The 16272-nt window shown below is 35.6% G+C and overlaps 1 protein-coding gene across 1 annotated transcript; it reads left to right on the forward strand.

Moving 5' to 3' along the window:
* Positions 1-632: 632 nt before the first annotated feature.
* LOC148863969 (WD repeat-containing protein PCN-like) lies at positions 633-15795 on the forward strand. Its single transcript, XM_088980206.1, has 11 exons — positions 633-1303; positions 1390-1533; positions 2164-2464; positions 2575-2638; positions 2864-2977; positions 3108-3270; positions 6185-6338; positions 6451-7040; positions 7658-7839; positions 10294-10554; positions 15320-15795. The coding sequence occupies exons 1-11, from the start codon at positions 1139-1141 to the stop codon at positions 15630-15632; spliced, it is 2451 nt and encodes an 816-aa protein (XP_088836332.1). The 5' UTR covers positions 633-1138; the 3' UTR covers positions 15633-15795.
* The last annotated feature ends 477 nt before the right edge of the window (positions 15796-16272 follow it).

Below are 16272 nucleotides of genomic sequence, written 5' to 3' on the forward strand. Positions count from 1 at the left end.
TAGGTGAAACATTAAAATAAGCTTCCCCAATGAAATCAGATTAAGTCATCACAAGATCATGCCTCATAGTCCCTTGCAACTAGATCTATTCATGGGCCAGGTTCGCCTCTTTATCAATAGAAAGTGTTTAGGCCCAAGCTTGAAGCCCATTATGCACATAAAATGTCCTATGTTTGGTGTAATTTAATAAATCGGTATTATATTAATTTGGTAATAATTAAAAAAATTAATATATTAATTCATATTTTTCTGAAGTAGTAAATTAATATTTGATAATAATGTAATAAATAAATACATATTATATATTTATTATATGTAAATAATTTATATTTCTATTATATATAATAGTATCGATCCCAATTTATTTGAGAAAGCCCAAACCCACAACCCTAAAATATTGTCCAAGCCCAAAAATATAAGGCCTGGATTGGCCTATCCCATGAACAGGTCTACTTGCAACTTTGCACCAAGAATATGTCTACGTAAAAAAAACATACAAGCACCAAAATATTCCTAAATGCATGATTGTAAAAGACTACAAGGATAGTGTAATACGGTCGTATGAGGACTGAATTTGATCTCTTCCCCAACAGTTGGCTTTACATAAATAAATGAAGACAAATGTTTGGCGCGGTTTAGGGCAATAGAACAACCAACCAAACAGCATGCATGTTAATTTTTGGGAGCATGGTATGGCCGTAGGGTTCCCCATCTCTCCCATTGGGCAGAGCTATTCCATGGGTTCGAGAATCCAATTTATGACACGCGGTAAGTTATAAGCCCTAGATCCTAAATACGATTTCATGCAGTTTCCCCTCCATACACACTCCCCCTGCGGCCCCACCCTAAAAAAAAAAAAAAGGAAAGAAAATTAGAGGAAAGGATGGAACACTCGCCCTAAAGCACAAAACCCTGCAATCGCCGCGTTTAAACCCCTAAAGCCCTCACCTTTCGCGGTAGCCTTCTCTTCTGCCGGCCTCCAACTCAATCGAAACGGTCGCGACACAGATAGACACATAGACAGAAACGAAACGCGATAAGGGCCGGACTGGTGCTCGAATCGTGTCGGAGGTGATGGTGATGAGTTTGAGTAGGTTGCCAAGAGGATATTTCTAGGGCTCGCTCTTGCTTTGCGGAAATGCTGGAGGTTTACAGGAGCAGCAGTTCCATCGAGTGGAAACCATCACCCGTCGTAGCTCTCGCCACAAGTGTCGACGACTCCCAGGTCGCTGCAGCTCGCGAAGATGGTTCTCTTGAGATTTGGCTCGTCTCCCCCGGTTCTGTTGGTTGGCACTGTCAGCTGGTATTTATTTTCATATTCGTTTCCTCTTCAGTACTCATTTGACTTATTTGCTTGGTGATTCTGAGTTGCTTCCTTTTAATGCCTAGACAATCCATGGAGACCCTAACTCCAGAATATCTTCCCTAGTATGGTGCCGTTCGAATTCAAAACGTTTGCCTTCTGGTCGGTTGCTGTCATCAAGTATTGATGGATCAATTTCGGAGTGGGATCTTTTCGACTTGAAGCAGAGGGTATATATCAATACTGTTTATTTGTTCTTACACTATTTGCAATTTTTTGCTCTGGTTATTTTGCTTTCGTTTTCTTTAGTTTCTCAAACATTTCAAGTTACACAATTGCCCATAAAAAGTTGCAGTGATGGCTAAAAATAGTTTCTCGAACATTCCAAGTTACATAACACTTAGCATTACATGGTTGGGGGCATACCCCCCTTGAAAATATTACAAAAACTACACAAGCTATATATGGTTATAAAGCAATGCTGGTACAAAAAGCTATGTCCATTGTTGGTGAATCATGGTAGGTTTTATGGGTAACTCCATTTCGTACCTGTGTCTATATCTTTCTTGTTGAAGCTAGTGGCTCAAACACTACCATTGTTCTATTGTTTTGTGTATGCAATGGATTCTATTGAGGTTAATGTCCACATATAACCGAAACCCTCTGGACTTATCTTCCTCAACCCCTCACCCCCCACTCACCTTATCTCCCCTCCTATAATAACCTGCTTTTGATTTGGGTGGTGCATGTATGGTTTGTTCTGGATGCTTCACAATTTAAAAGTTCTGTGCTTCTAGTTGTCCTTCTGGTTGACTATCCAATGAAAAGTTGGAATATTTCTTACCACCCTGTTTATGCAGACAGTGCTAGATTCTATTGGAGTATCGATCTGGCAGATGGCTGTTGAACCTGATGATTCACATTCTAGACAATATGATTCTCAACATGCAGTTAATGGATATGCAAATGATGAAGATGGAACTGTTGACAATGATGAAACCAGTGAAAGTGATGAAGATTCTGACTCCGTTGAGCTTCATTTGCAACCATCTGCTAAAGATCCACGCATAGCCATTGGATGTGATGATGGTTGTGTACGGATATACATTGTTTCTGATTCAGATGAATTAACTTATGGTAGAACAATGCCTAGGGTTAGTGGTGAGATATCTTGACCTCATGCTCTACCCTCACATTGATTGTTGTTGGTTGATGTTTATTGTATTTGAGACTACTTACTTTGAGGCCTTCTCCTGATTTTTTGTTGACAGGGCGTGTTTTAAGTGTTGCTTGGGGCATTGATGCAAAACTAATATTCTCAGGGAGTAGTGATGGGTATGTTAGATTTGTTGATGCTTACTGTTTAAGCAAGTTATAATCTAACTGCTTATTGCCTTGGGCCAGTTTCCACATATTGATATTATTAGATGATGGGTTTTGTGAAGTTGTAATGTTGGATATACCTTTCTCATCTTTCAATATGGTATATATGCATTGAGTTGTTATTTCTCATTTTCAAGGATATTTTGACAATTTGCTTGCCTATATTGTCATTGACAGGTTTATTAGGTGCTGGGATGCCACATTAACTCATGAGGTTTATAGGATAACGGTTGGACTTGGAGGCTTGGGCAGTGGACATGAGCTTTGTGTTTGGTCATTACTTGCCTTAAGGTAAAAAGGATGAATGTTATTCCTGTCACAAGTGACTAATGCAATATTTCCTTTCTCTTATTTTGTTTTTAGGCAGGAGCCTGAATAAAATAAGGTAAACTGTTGCTGACTATTGAACTGATGGTTTCAGGTGTGGGACCTTAGTTAGTGCTGACAGTACTGGTAGTGTCCAGTTTTGGGACAGTCAACATGGAACTCTATTGCAGGTTCACTCTTTCCATAAGGGGGATGTCAATGCTTTGGCAACAGTTCCTAGCCATAACAGGGTGTTCTCTGCTGGTTCTGATGGCCAGGTATTTATAACTAAGGTTACTTATAGGTTTTAGCAATACAACTCATTCCCTTTTTGGTATAGGCAGTTTATACATAAGAAAATTTTGTGGATGTATTTGTATCCTGAAGAAGCTTGGTTCCGTGTTTGTTATTCTTATTGTACAAATGATGTAATTATGCTGCTTTTGATCATAATTACCAAAAAAGGCTGTTTTTGATCATGCTATCAACCCCCTGTGAGACATATTATGACTATTTTTGGTTGTTTGAACTAATAAGGCCAAAGGCTGGAATTCAAATAGTATTATCATATTGTTGACTAAGAGTCTGAATTGGAGTTTGGAACTTTGGATATTACATGGGTAATACAGGGCATAAGAAATAACAAAGAGGTAAATCACTGACTCACTGATGGATGCCCTTAGAAGCTAGAACTTGGGTAGTGAGCTTGATATTTATTACTTTGTGAACTTGGGTGGTGAACTTGGATATTACATGTATATTGTATTTATTCATGCATGCAGATCCAAAAAAAGTATTTTTGCACTGATTGGCTAGGTGTGGGGGTTTATTATACAGTTTTATGATGACATGCTCATATGCTAGATCCTTTTTTTTTTAAATTTTTTGAGATAATCAATAGGAGAAATCTTGAGGAGGGGGTTGAGGGTAATTTGGTATTTTATTGTCTGGGATGTGTTTTCAGCCTTGGGAGCTGATCTGTACATTGTGTTTTTGATGCCATGAACTAGCCATGTTAAGATATATCTAGTAGCATGAGAATTGATATAAATTGCATCAAGTGTTGGTATCTATTTTGCATTATATATAATTCTGAGCTAGCAACCAGAAAAGTTATCATCATCTGGATGACTGAAAGAGCTGCCGTTCTGTTTAGACCATTTTGTTATGATCTGGATTTCTGTTGTTCATTAACCAAAGGTGCAGTTGCAGAGTAACTTGGGTCATGAACATATTAATTTATTTAATCTAAGGAAATTGGCAACTGTTTGTTTTTTTTTTTCTCATCTATTTTTCTTTTCTTATTATTTTCTCAGGTAATGAGTTAGGTAGCTTTTGACTCATACATGATGATATTTGGCTGCTGATATGTTCTATGTTCCTACTTCCTAATATGTTGGGTTGGTGTATATTTTCATTTGTATTTTTAATGCAAATTCTTGAAAATTGTAAAGCTTTTAAATTATTATTTGAAACATATAGGAAAAATATATTGCATTGGAACCATGGGATCATGTTTATTTCTAGCGTATCTACTGAAGAACTTCTTAGAATTTCATACCTGTGAATGTGTTATTAAAGTTTTTCATGGCAACTATATATATCAATTGAACTTTAAAAGATGTTATACATTTTTAATTATCCTTGACAATTGTCAGGTTGTATTTGGATCAAGGTAGAACTAAAATTGCTGGTGGAAATGAGGGGTCAATTCCTCAAGTCTCCAAATTCCATCCCTTGTGTCTGTTTCTGCACCAGAGTGGAAATCAGAAGAATGTGATCTTGTAGCTCTCAATTTGCATGTTTTAGCAGAATTTGACATTACTAGTGGGAGTATACACTTGGATTTCACAGAAATGAGGCTGGAATGCAATTCTATTCCAAGTCCATTTCTTCCATCCAAAAAAGTTCTTTTATTTTTAGATATATGGTTAATTGTTCTGTCTTTTGTTTGGGCCATCTTGATCCAAGCAGAATGGTTTCACACCTCTTAACATCAAAATACAAATAATATCTTATATAATAAGCCTTTTTATTTACTTATAAAAAATAAGTCTTTTTATTTAAATATTTGATGTACCACAAAGTATTGCGAAAACCAAAACAACATTAACACTTCTATTTTTCTGCATCTTGTGCTGCTTGCAAACAGTATACAATATTAGTTTCAAAGTGTCTGCAATTGCTATTGTGGGTCATGTGAATATTGATCGGTGCAAGTATTAATCAATTTAATGAAATATTTTTTTTGAGTATTTATCAAAAATATTGATCAGTGTAAGTATGACTTTGTGCTGTTATTTATATGATTCAGGTTATATATTGTCCATCACTAGAAAAATCATTTTGTACATTGAGTCAAATTTCTATGCTTTTGTTTTGCAATTTTTGGAAATATAATCGCATTTTTCTGTTTTTGTCTTTTTTGAGGGTTTTTGCATCTTTAAGTGAAACATTGCACATTATGGCAAAATAACTAACTAGTAGGTTTGTTTGGGTTTGCCAAGCTAGTTTGTTTTGTCAAGCAAAAGTAACTTAGCATCCAAGACATTTTCACACTAGATTATGAAAGGTTGGGTAGGGATATTGTATATGAAGAAAAAGAAACTTTTCCTCTTCCATATATGGTCTCTTTTGTTCATGTTTCTTCAAATTGAAATTGACCCATGTTTCTCAGTATATTATCCATCACTAGAAAGTTATAATTTGTTATATAGATCAGAAAGCTTCTACAAAAATTCAATTTTGGACATTGGTTTATAATAGGATCATTGTAGATTTAATGAGTTGACCAAGTGAAAGAGTCTTGAAAGGTTGAATACAGTATCAGTTTTTTTGTGTAATTAGATGAAAATAAATCTGGTTGCTTCTACTGGTTTGTCTGGCTGAGCTGATGGTTCTTTGTATTGAGTTACCTGTTGCTTTACAATAACCTTGGTTCTGTTGTAGTTATGGTTAAAGTTATCCAGTTGTTCACTATCTGGTGAAAAAGCTGGTGCACTTTCTAGGATGCTCAAATCTGAAATAAGTGGGGCTTGTATGCTGTATACCATGATCATATTCTATGAATCAACGGATCAATGCTTCAAATGTTTTGCTGATATTTACTTGCAATATGAATATTTCTTAACTATTACATTTCTCAGGTTAGTGCTGTAAAAGTAATTTCTATTTGGGCATTATCTGTTATAGGTAATTCTATATAAGCTCTCTGCTGACTCAGTTGGATCTGGTAATGAGAAGTCCTCTACTGAAGTAACAAAGAAATGGGTCTATGTTAGTTATCTAAGAGCTCATACCCATGATGTGAGGGCCTTGACTGTGGCGGTACCTATTAGCAAAGAAGGTTTGTCCGCCAGCAATTGTTTTGAGTGTTTTGGAATGAACTGATTGTTGTAAGAGTCCTTTTTTTTAAGTAGTCTTTTGAAGTCTTTCTAATTGCTTTCTCATCTTCGTAGATCCACTGCCCGGTGAAAAGGTAAGAAGGATTCGTGGTCGAGATAAGCCCACTGATTTCAGTTACCGAAAATGGGCCCATCTGGGAGTACCCATGCTTATCTCAGCTGGTGATGACACAAAGCTCTTTGCTTACTCTGCCAAGGAGTTCACCAAGTTCTCTCCACATGATATCTGCCCCGCACCTCAGAGAGTGTCGATTCAGTTAGTGCTTAATACTCTACTCAGTGGATCTCCTTTGATTCTAATCCAGTGCTCAAGCTGGTTGGATATTTTGTATGTTCATGTAAAGAGTGGTGCAAATCCTAGCAAGGGTTCTCGAGGGCTTGCAACCACTGACTTGCTGGCTCGAGTTAAAAGTAAGGCATCTCGGAAGATTATTTGCAGCACCATCTCAAATACGGGGGTGTTATTTGCTTATTCTGACCATGCAAAACCTAGTCTATTTGAACTGAAAAGGTGTGAAAGTGGAAAAAGTGCATGGGCAGTCAATAAAAAGCAACTACCTCGACAACTCCCATTTGCTCATTGCATGCTTTTTAGTTCTGATTCTTCTCGTTTGATGATAGCTGGCCATGATAGAAAGATATATGTAAGAGTCCGTCTGTCTTGGTTGTTACTTCCTGTTTTCCTTCTCTTCTGTTTTGCATTTCTTTGGTCATGCTTGAATCTAATTTATTTTAAGTGATACCTAATTGTCATAGAAGTATAGAACGCTTATTTTTTGGGGTATATCTATGATTACGGTTGGGTATTGCAATTTCTATTACTTGGGAACTAGCAGTAGTTCTGTGATTAGGAACCTTTCCCTTGGTAGGTTTTGCCTGTGAGGCTTTTTGGTCAAAGGTTGGTCTAATTAGTATATGGCTACCATCTAACTGATAGAATTTCTCTATAGCAATAGTTCAAAAGAATGCTATAGGTTGGATAATTACACTGAACTGATACTTACACAAGGAAATTTAACAGAATGATATGCCCCACTGCCATATTTATTTATATTTATATGTATGTATATATGTACTCATACATATACCTATACGACTTGATGACCTTTGTTTATGGTTACTACTGTTCAATTCATAATAGGAAGTCATAGATTGCCCAAATCATATATTGGTCTCTATTGAAGACTTATGTGACAGTGCTATTTGTGTGACTTATTGTGGATAAGTAGTTTGTTGGCTTCATATTTTACTTGTGACACAGGTTGTGGATGTGGTAACCACTGAACTTTTGCACACGTTTACACCTTGCCGCAAGGAAGATGGTGAGGATTTGCCACCTAGTGAGCCTCCCATAACAAGAATGTTTACCAGTTCAGATGGGCAATGGCTCGCTGCCATTAACTGCTTTGGAGATATATACATCTTCAATCTAGAGATACAAAGGTGATATATTTTGCTTTTCAAGTATTTTAACCATATTCTCATGTCTGGGTTTTGCTTTTGATGATCCTAAACAAATGTATAAAAGGACGTCTAAGAGAAAGTGATGATTTTAATGAATTTCTCCCTTGTTCTGTTGTTTATATGTTGATAGTAATCCAACAAAGACAAGGTTCTTCCTTGTAACCTCATTTTTGGCATCACTGGGAACAGAATATCTTCACTTCTCTTACTGCATGAAGCCTCATAAATGTATGCTGGTTACTCATATCACAAGTTATCTTCCCATGAAGTTAGGATTATGGTGCAATTTAGACCAGGTTTGGTCGGAAATTAATTAAATTTTCAATGAGCCTGAAACCTAACGTGAGCCAGTGATTTAAAGGTGTGCCTAGGCGTATAGGCAAGGCTCATTTTAGGGTATGTGCCTTGCATAGGTCACCTTGTGCTTCAGCCCAGGCACTTGCCCCTCGAGGCAAGCCCAAGCAATTCCATATTAGCTCTAACTGAAGATCTGTAAAAACCTTATTTGCTAATGTTAATTCATTCATCCTAATAAAATATATTGTTAAAAGACAATTAAAATTATAAAGTCTTTTTTATTGATAAAAAATTATAAAGTCTTTTGAAGTAATGAAAATTTGAAGGCGGCCTTTTTTTGAGGTCCTTTTGCTTTTGTGTTGTACAGTCTCTCTTTGTACAAAGGACCGTTGATTAATATGATTATACTTTACCTTTTCTCAAAAAATGTAATGAAATTGGGAATGCATAATGTTTAGCATCACGTTAGCTATTTGAAGTAATGAAATTGGAAAAAAAAATAGTGAGAGTTTTACATGCTTGAACATGTTTTGTATGTTATGGTTGATTTTATTTTTAAGCTTTCATTTTAAATATGTTTTACATGTTATGTTTATGTATTTTAGTTTTAAATAATAGGTTTTTTAAAATACTTATTTTAAAATTTAAGTTTATATTTTTAATTAATATTATGTTTAGTATTTTTAATTTTGTGCATTTTGATTTTTTGGAATCATTGATTTTTTAGCATTTTGCTCCTTGCTTTGATAAGGTGCACAGCTTTGGCGTAAAATGCCCTTGTGTTTTTAAAATCCTGACATGAGCCTGGTGTAATTGAAATTCTTCAAATTGCAACCCAATTTGCAGAAGGCAGCCATAGTTTGGATGTTGGGTAAATGTGATTGTCATCCAAGAATTATGCATGGTTATTTATCAAGAAAAAAAAAGAATTATGCATGGTTTTCCAATAACAGATTTTTTTTTGAGGTACATGTATCTATTTACCATGGGAGACAGTATCCCTTTTCTGTTGTACCTAGAGGTACAAGTAATGGAATTTGAGCCTGGTTACCTAAATTTCTAATTTATGGTTGCATATGCATGTACTTTGAGAAGCTGTGCTTTTTCTTGAAAGTCTGATATAAAAATGACATTTATTTATGAAGTTGTGCACTGGATCACACAAAATAACCCAGGATCATGGTAGTACAGACATGTGATGAGATGAGACAGCTAGCAGTGGAGTAAGACTTCAAGTTGTGTTAACATGGGGTGGGCAGGAATGGACAGTTTTTGGGGGTGCCTACTAGGGACTGATTCCTAGGGTTGTACATGACAGCATATATGTAACAAGGGGTGAAGTAATAGGTTACCAAGGATATGGGGTGCCTGGCAGAAATCTTTATACATTCAAATTCTTTTATTAATTATCAATAAAATATAGACAGTTACCAATAAAAATTTGAATACGAGTTTATAGCACCCTCATCTGTAGAAGGATCATTGACTAGGAATATAATTGTACCGTTGACAACGTGGAGTAGGCCAATAGTTATTATCACTATTTTATTGTGATAAACATGATGAATTTAAAGCATCAAATAAGAATATAATGGGAACGTTGAATCAAATCTGTCTAAAACTCAAATGTCATTGGAGCCTGGAGGACTTGTTATTGATGGCAGTTTTGGCCATGAAGTGTCCAAGTCGGAAAGAACCACCTTAATCTATATTCTGCCATCCATGATTAAAAATGTGTTTATCATCATCTAAGCCTTATCCCAACAATATGGGGTTGGCTTCATGAATCCTTTTTCATCATTCTGTTCTGTGATTTCTATTTAATGCCACATCCATTGTTAAATTATGAGCACTTAACTCATTTCTTTCTAACCATATCCTTTTTGGTCTGCCCCTAGCCCTTCATGCCCCTTCAACTTGTAACAAATTTCCAAATTAGGAATTCATGTATATGATGTAAAATTCATGGTTACTCCTTCATATGAGTTGACATTTAATGTTTGTCCTGTAACTTTAGCTTTTGTGTATCAGAATCATGATATATTTAGTTTAATTACTCATTTTCCTTGCGTATGTACCAATTCATTTTCTCTTCAGCTTTGTCATGACTTAATATGCCCAAGTTCTGTTAAGCAGGCAGCACTGGTTCATATCCAGATTGGATGGGGCTTCTGTCACAGCTGGTGGATTTCCTCCCAGGAATAGTAACGTGCTAATTCTAACCACCTCTTCAAATCAAGTTTATGCATTTGATGTAGAGGCCAAACAGCTAGGGGAATGGTCAAGGCGCCACACATTTGTTTTACCAAGAAGATTTCAGGAATTTCCAGGAGAGGTTATTGGCCTCTCCTTTCCGCCCTCTTTGAGTTCAACTTCTGTGATTATCTACAGTACCAGGTGAACTCCGCCTCCCTTGCTTTTTTTTTTTTTCAAAATTTTGGTTGAAATGTTGCATTTGGTTTTTCTGGAGCATTATTATTTTTTGATAATTTTTTCTGGAGCATTATTAGTATGTTAAATTATATATAATCTTTATTTATATTCGTTGTCCATCAGAATATGTGATCAAAGGTGCAGGTGTTAATTCTGTAAGGTATAAAGGAAATATCTTGACAGGCAACAAGTTCTGAACTTACAATCTGATGAGATTCATGAAGCAAGAATTTTCTACCATGCAACAATATAGGCTTCAGCCACAAGCATTAAAAGCTAATAAAGAAGATAAAAAAGAAGAAGCAATAATATCTCTATAGCTGCTAGCTATGTAAAAATAGGAAAATGAATTCTTTACTTAGTCCTTAATAATGGACAAAAAGATAGAATAGAGTGGTTTGTTCTCTACAAGGCTTCTTGACACTCTTTCATAGACCCAAAGTAGCAACTTACAACTCATATTTGGACTCTTAGTCCGTGTATTTAAACTCCAAGCAGAAAGTAGAAACTACCCTTGCAAACTAGGACACAAACTCTCTAGTTCTACTAAATATAAGAAACCAGAAATTACTAAAAGTAGCAAGTTTTTTTATTATAAGTAGTAATGTAGACAATTGCTGTAAATAGCTATTATAGAAAATACTATAAATGCTAATGTGTGGTCAACCTGTTGAGTAGGACTTTGACCACAACTTTCAGAATCCAAATATCAGTCATCTTGAAGTCTTAAATCGAGGCAATTCCTCGTGTCAAACTGAGCTGAAAGTCTGCAGTATTTTAGTACTAAAACTGTATTTTAATTTTTAATGCCATCAAATTTCGGCCAAATTAAACAAGGTTCGACTGGTCAGATAATTTGCTTCTTTTCTTGTTGACAATGCATTCTGCAAGTTACCATCATACCTCTTGTCTTCCATTTCATTCTTTGCTTCCATATTCGCATCTTTCTCCCCTAGTTCAAAAAAAAAACCTCATCCTTGACTTTTGAAGGAGGAATTATTAATTTATCCAGTTCATGAACAATAAGCTTGATGCAAGTAAGAAGTGTAGGTATGAAGAAATCTGCGGCACTAAAATTAAGAATCACATTTTCAGGATTCACTGTTTCAACATGTTGAAAATTTTCTCAATTTGCATGAACACTTCAAAATTCAAACAAATTATTACGCTGCTCATCTCGTTCTCTCTCTCTCTCTCTTGAAACAGATAAGGTAATATCTTTGATTAACTAAAGCAGAAATTACAACTAGTCCATGTACACAGAGATGCTGTACAATGGGAATATACAAAATGAAAGCAAAAGAACAAAATTAAGAAAACAAGGATCCAGCCTAAAAAAATTACTAGGCTGAACCCTCTGGAGAAGGAGTTTTAATGCTTAACAAAGAACATTTAACTTGCTTTTTACAGAGTCTAAATCATAATGCTTGTTTTCAAAAACTCGTAAGTTTTTCATCAAGTACTTGGTTATTGATGCCTGAACATTGGTGTGTTTGCTATCCAATTGTTCCATAGACTTCCTGATTTTAAGTCTCCAGTGGGATGGTGTTCAGTTTCTACTGCTAGTTGACACCTATTTCCTCCATTTTGATACAAAGGAGTCTCTGTTCATTTGTTCCAGACCACTTTCCCTTTCTTGGATTAATCTTATTCTATCTCTGCAACAGAGGTTCCAGAGTGGCTGAAGACAACCACTCACCCCAATGAAACCTTTGAACACCTCCCGAATTGCACTGGGCACTTTGCAACAGACAAGCAGGAATTGGCAGATTCCCCTGCTGTCCCACACGTTACACATTGGTCATCATCATCAATCTGTAAAAGAAACCTTAGAGAGAGAACATGAGGAAGCCAATCTCTGTTAGTGGGGGAGTCCACAGTTGTTTTAATACCAATTTGATGCACACTGCTTAAAATCATGCTTTGAAATTTTGGAGTACTATAACTAATACCGTTTAACTTTTTTTTTCTTTTTCTTTTTTTTTTTAATTTTTGATGAGGTGTATGTCTCACCAATTTGAGGCACAAGGCAGTGAGGCTACAGCTCATCAAACTTGAGGCAATAGCCCTCTTATTACAGCATTAAGGTGTTTGAGGCTAGGTGTTTCTGCTTCTGATTTACCTTGAGGCTTGACTGGCTTGTGCCTCAATGCTTCACCTCATAGCTTTTCAAAAACGATATCCCCAACCATATGGATCGATTAAATGAATCCTATTTCACCATTCCACTCTGTTCTGTGTCATATCCATTATTCTCAAAAAAATCCATTATTAAATTATGGACCCTTCTAATCATTTCTTATTACTCTAACCCATTGTTTTTTAATCTGATCCTAATTCTTTTAGCCCCTTAAACTTTTAACAGAGCATTTCTATTGGTACATTAGATGGTCTTGTTTTGAAGTGATCAAAACATATTGGTTTACTTCGTTCGTTTTATCACTTATTGGAGCTACTCCTAGGTTCCTTAAAATAACGAGGTGATATAATTATGCTATATATTAAAAGGACATGGGTTGAAACAGTAATAAAATGTTCAAGTGCCCACAATTTAACAATGAATGTGGCATTAAACAGAATGGAATGGTGAAACAGGATTCATGTAACAGACCTGTTATAGTTTTAGATAAAGCTTGGATGATAATAATGAATGTCCAAGCTGAGGCTAGGCAACAGTGGGGTGCCTAGGCATTGACAAGCAGATTTCTTTTTATTTATTTTTAAATAAACACCTAAATTCTAGGGTAATGAAGAAGAATGTGTTGATTGGACAAAATTTCAAAATTTTTTTATTTGCTTAGTTCACGTTTTGAAGTTTTCAAGGGTTCAAGACAGCAAACACCAATGAGTGTTGATTGAACACTAACAAATAAGAACATAATAAAAAAACTAGTACATAAACCCATAAAATAAATAATTTAGTCTAATGTCTTATTTTATTCATATAATCTTAGAAAATAAAAAATATTATATAGTTCCTTGTACAACAAAAGCTGGGCACTTAGGGGAGGCAAACTTCCATGGGAATCTTGTTGCCTAGGTTTTGCCTTTCAATAAATACATAATGTTTCTATGGCATGGGTATATATTAAGAGTGTGTGACTACAGTGGAGAAACTGCACCATAGCATTTGCCATATGTAATATTTTCTTATTCTAGTATAATATATTATAGAAAATATATAAATGTTATACTAAAAACACATTATATAATATAAGATTATATATTATTAGTATCATATGTTTTTCTCAAACGAAACAGATTACTCATTCTTTTGTCTTTTTGAAAGAGAACTTTCATTTCATGAGAAAATGAACAAAATACTATTTCCTGTTTTGTTCCTACCATTTCTGACAACTTTTTCATCTAGAAATAGAACTTTTAGGAAGGAAATGGCAGAATGAGAATCCGAACCAAATATGGCCTAGCTGACTGAGATAAGCCTGTAGGAATGGGGATGGAAATAGCAGAACAAAAACAAAAATCTGAACCAAATGTGGCCTAGCTGGCTAAGATAAGCTTGTAGGAACGGGGACTTCAATCTCTACTTACAATCACTTATCGGACTTGTGACCTGCCTGACGAGGCACTCTTCAGTGGAGATGCAGATTTCTTGCTTGACCAAACTGGAAATTAAAAAATAATGTCATGGGAACCATGAATCATCTCACCCATAGCTGTCACCTTCATTTTGTTGTGAATCTTGCCTTAGTTTTGCTTTGGCATCTGTAATAATACAATTAAGTTTTTTTTTTTTTTTTTTTTGGGATCAACTCTCTATTATTATGAAGTTGATAGACTAGGCTGCATTTTGGCATTCCTTATTTTAAGGACTTGTCTCCTTTTTACCGTTAAAAGCTCCGTGTTCATAGGGGCATTTTAACTGCAAAAGGAAATACGTCCTTAAAATAAGGAATGCCAAATGCAGCCTAAGGAAACAACTAAGCTAGAATCGCTAATTGTGCCTTCAAAATCAATAGGGAATGCAAGATATTTTGTGTTTGTAGTCACATAGTTGATTTTCTGGTTTTGCCCCGACATATGTATCATTGCATAACTGGATAGAGAAGGTTTTTGCTGTCAAAAGAACTGATAACACTTATTTGACCCTGGGAAGTTTGTGTGAAGAGAGGACTATCAAGTTCAGCATGCTGACTTGATAGAAATATTCATGTCAACTGTAAGGTTGCATTATTGCTGGTTCAATTCCAACTTGAGTCGCCAGAAAGTGGACAACAGCGTATAATTGGGGGGAGGGGGGTAAAAATAAAAGATATGAAATCTAAGAAAAAAATGGACAACTTTTACAAGCTATACATGCACAATGGGTTTTGGACATTGATAATGGTGTTGGGGTGAGGTTTAATTGGTCAAGATGTTGGGGTAAGGTTTAATTGGGCATGAAGATCAGTAAATGGTATGGCTGATGCTTTAGCAAAGCAAGGAGTCAATATGCAAGAGTTGTTTTGGGCCTGTTTATGAGACAGAGTGTCAAAGGGTTTTCCATCCTGCCTTTGGATGGTGGCAGTTGTAATCTTTATTTATTATTTTTAAAGAAAGGTACTGTTTCCCATAAAAAATGGTGTTATCTTCTGTACCATACTTTATAACAACATTAGTATTTCAAGCCTGGAAGTGTTATTTTCTTGTAGGTCTCTTCGGTAGAGTTAAAGTTTCCAAGGTTTTTTTACTGAATATTGTTTTTGCTGACTTTGATTTTTACTTGTAGGGCAATGTGCTTGATCGACTTTGGGATGCCAGTAGATTTAGATGATGATATTGGCTTGAGCAATGGCTTGGATTTTTCACAGAAGTTAGTAGATTCTCCCAGTAAAGTAAACGCAAAGCGGAAACGGGAGAAATCTGCTGTAGATCTTAAACTTAATGCTAGAAGGAATTTTGATTTTGTTGCTTTCAGGGACCCTGTTTTGTTTATTTCACATTTATCTGAAAATTCCATCTTGGTCATTGAAAAACCATGGATGGAAGTAGTTAGGTCTTTTGACATAGCCCCTGTTCACAGACATATATTTGGTACCTGATCACTATTATTGACGATGGTAGTTCACAGAAAATAAGGGAATCCAACTGGGTGCAAGGGTCCCTTAATTTTTCCCTTTCTTTCTTCTTTTTTGTCTCCGGGGGCCAAAAGCATGTTGTGTAAAATATTCATTAATAGTTTTAATTAAATGTTCCATATTTAAACGTTTTGCTTTTATCTATCAGAATAGCAATACTGAATTAGTTTGTGGATAATTGCTCTAGAAAGACCAAGTTGGATCTGTTTTTTTGTCTGCATCTAAAACTTGGATTCATTTAGTCCCAAGAATCCCAACATGAATTTTCTTCTAATGGCTAGGAGGCTAGTTGGTAGGGTAATGTGTGAACTGTGAAATGAGAACAATTCATGTTTACTGATATAAAAAAGAGAGAACAATTCATGTTGTCTATTTGTAGAACTTCACCTCTTCAAGTATTTTTCAAATGAGCCTTATTGTCAAGATAAAACTGAATTTCCTGAAAAGATGTGATGTCATCATAATTGCGGCATTTGACAGGCTTTATTTCGCTCCTTCCATGGTCGGATTAATGTGTCCGACCACCTCTTCATTTACCTAAAAAAAGAAAAAGTATTTTTCATACCTTAACCCCGGCATTTCTCTTAAACCCACCAATATCCCC

Source organism: Nelumbo lutea, chromosome 3 (assembly GCF_056320005.1).
Source record: "Nelumbo lutea isolate HS-2025 chromosome 3, American lotus-T2T, whole genome shotgun sequence".
Classification (NCBI taxonomy): Eukaryota; Viridiplantae; Streptophyta; class Magnoliopsida; order Proteales; family Nelumbonaceae; genus Nelumbo; species Nelumbo lutea.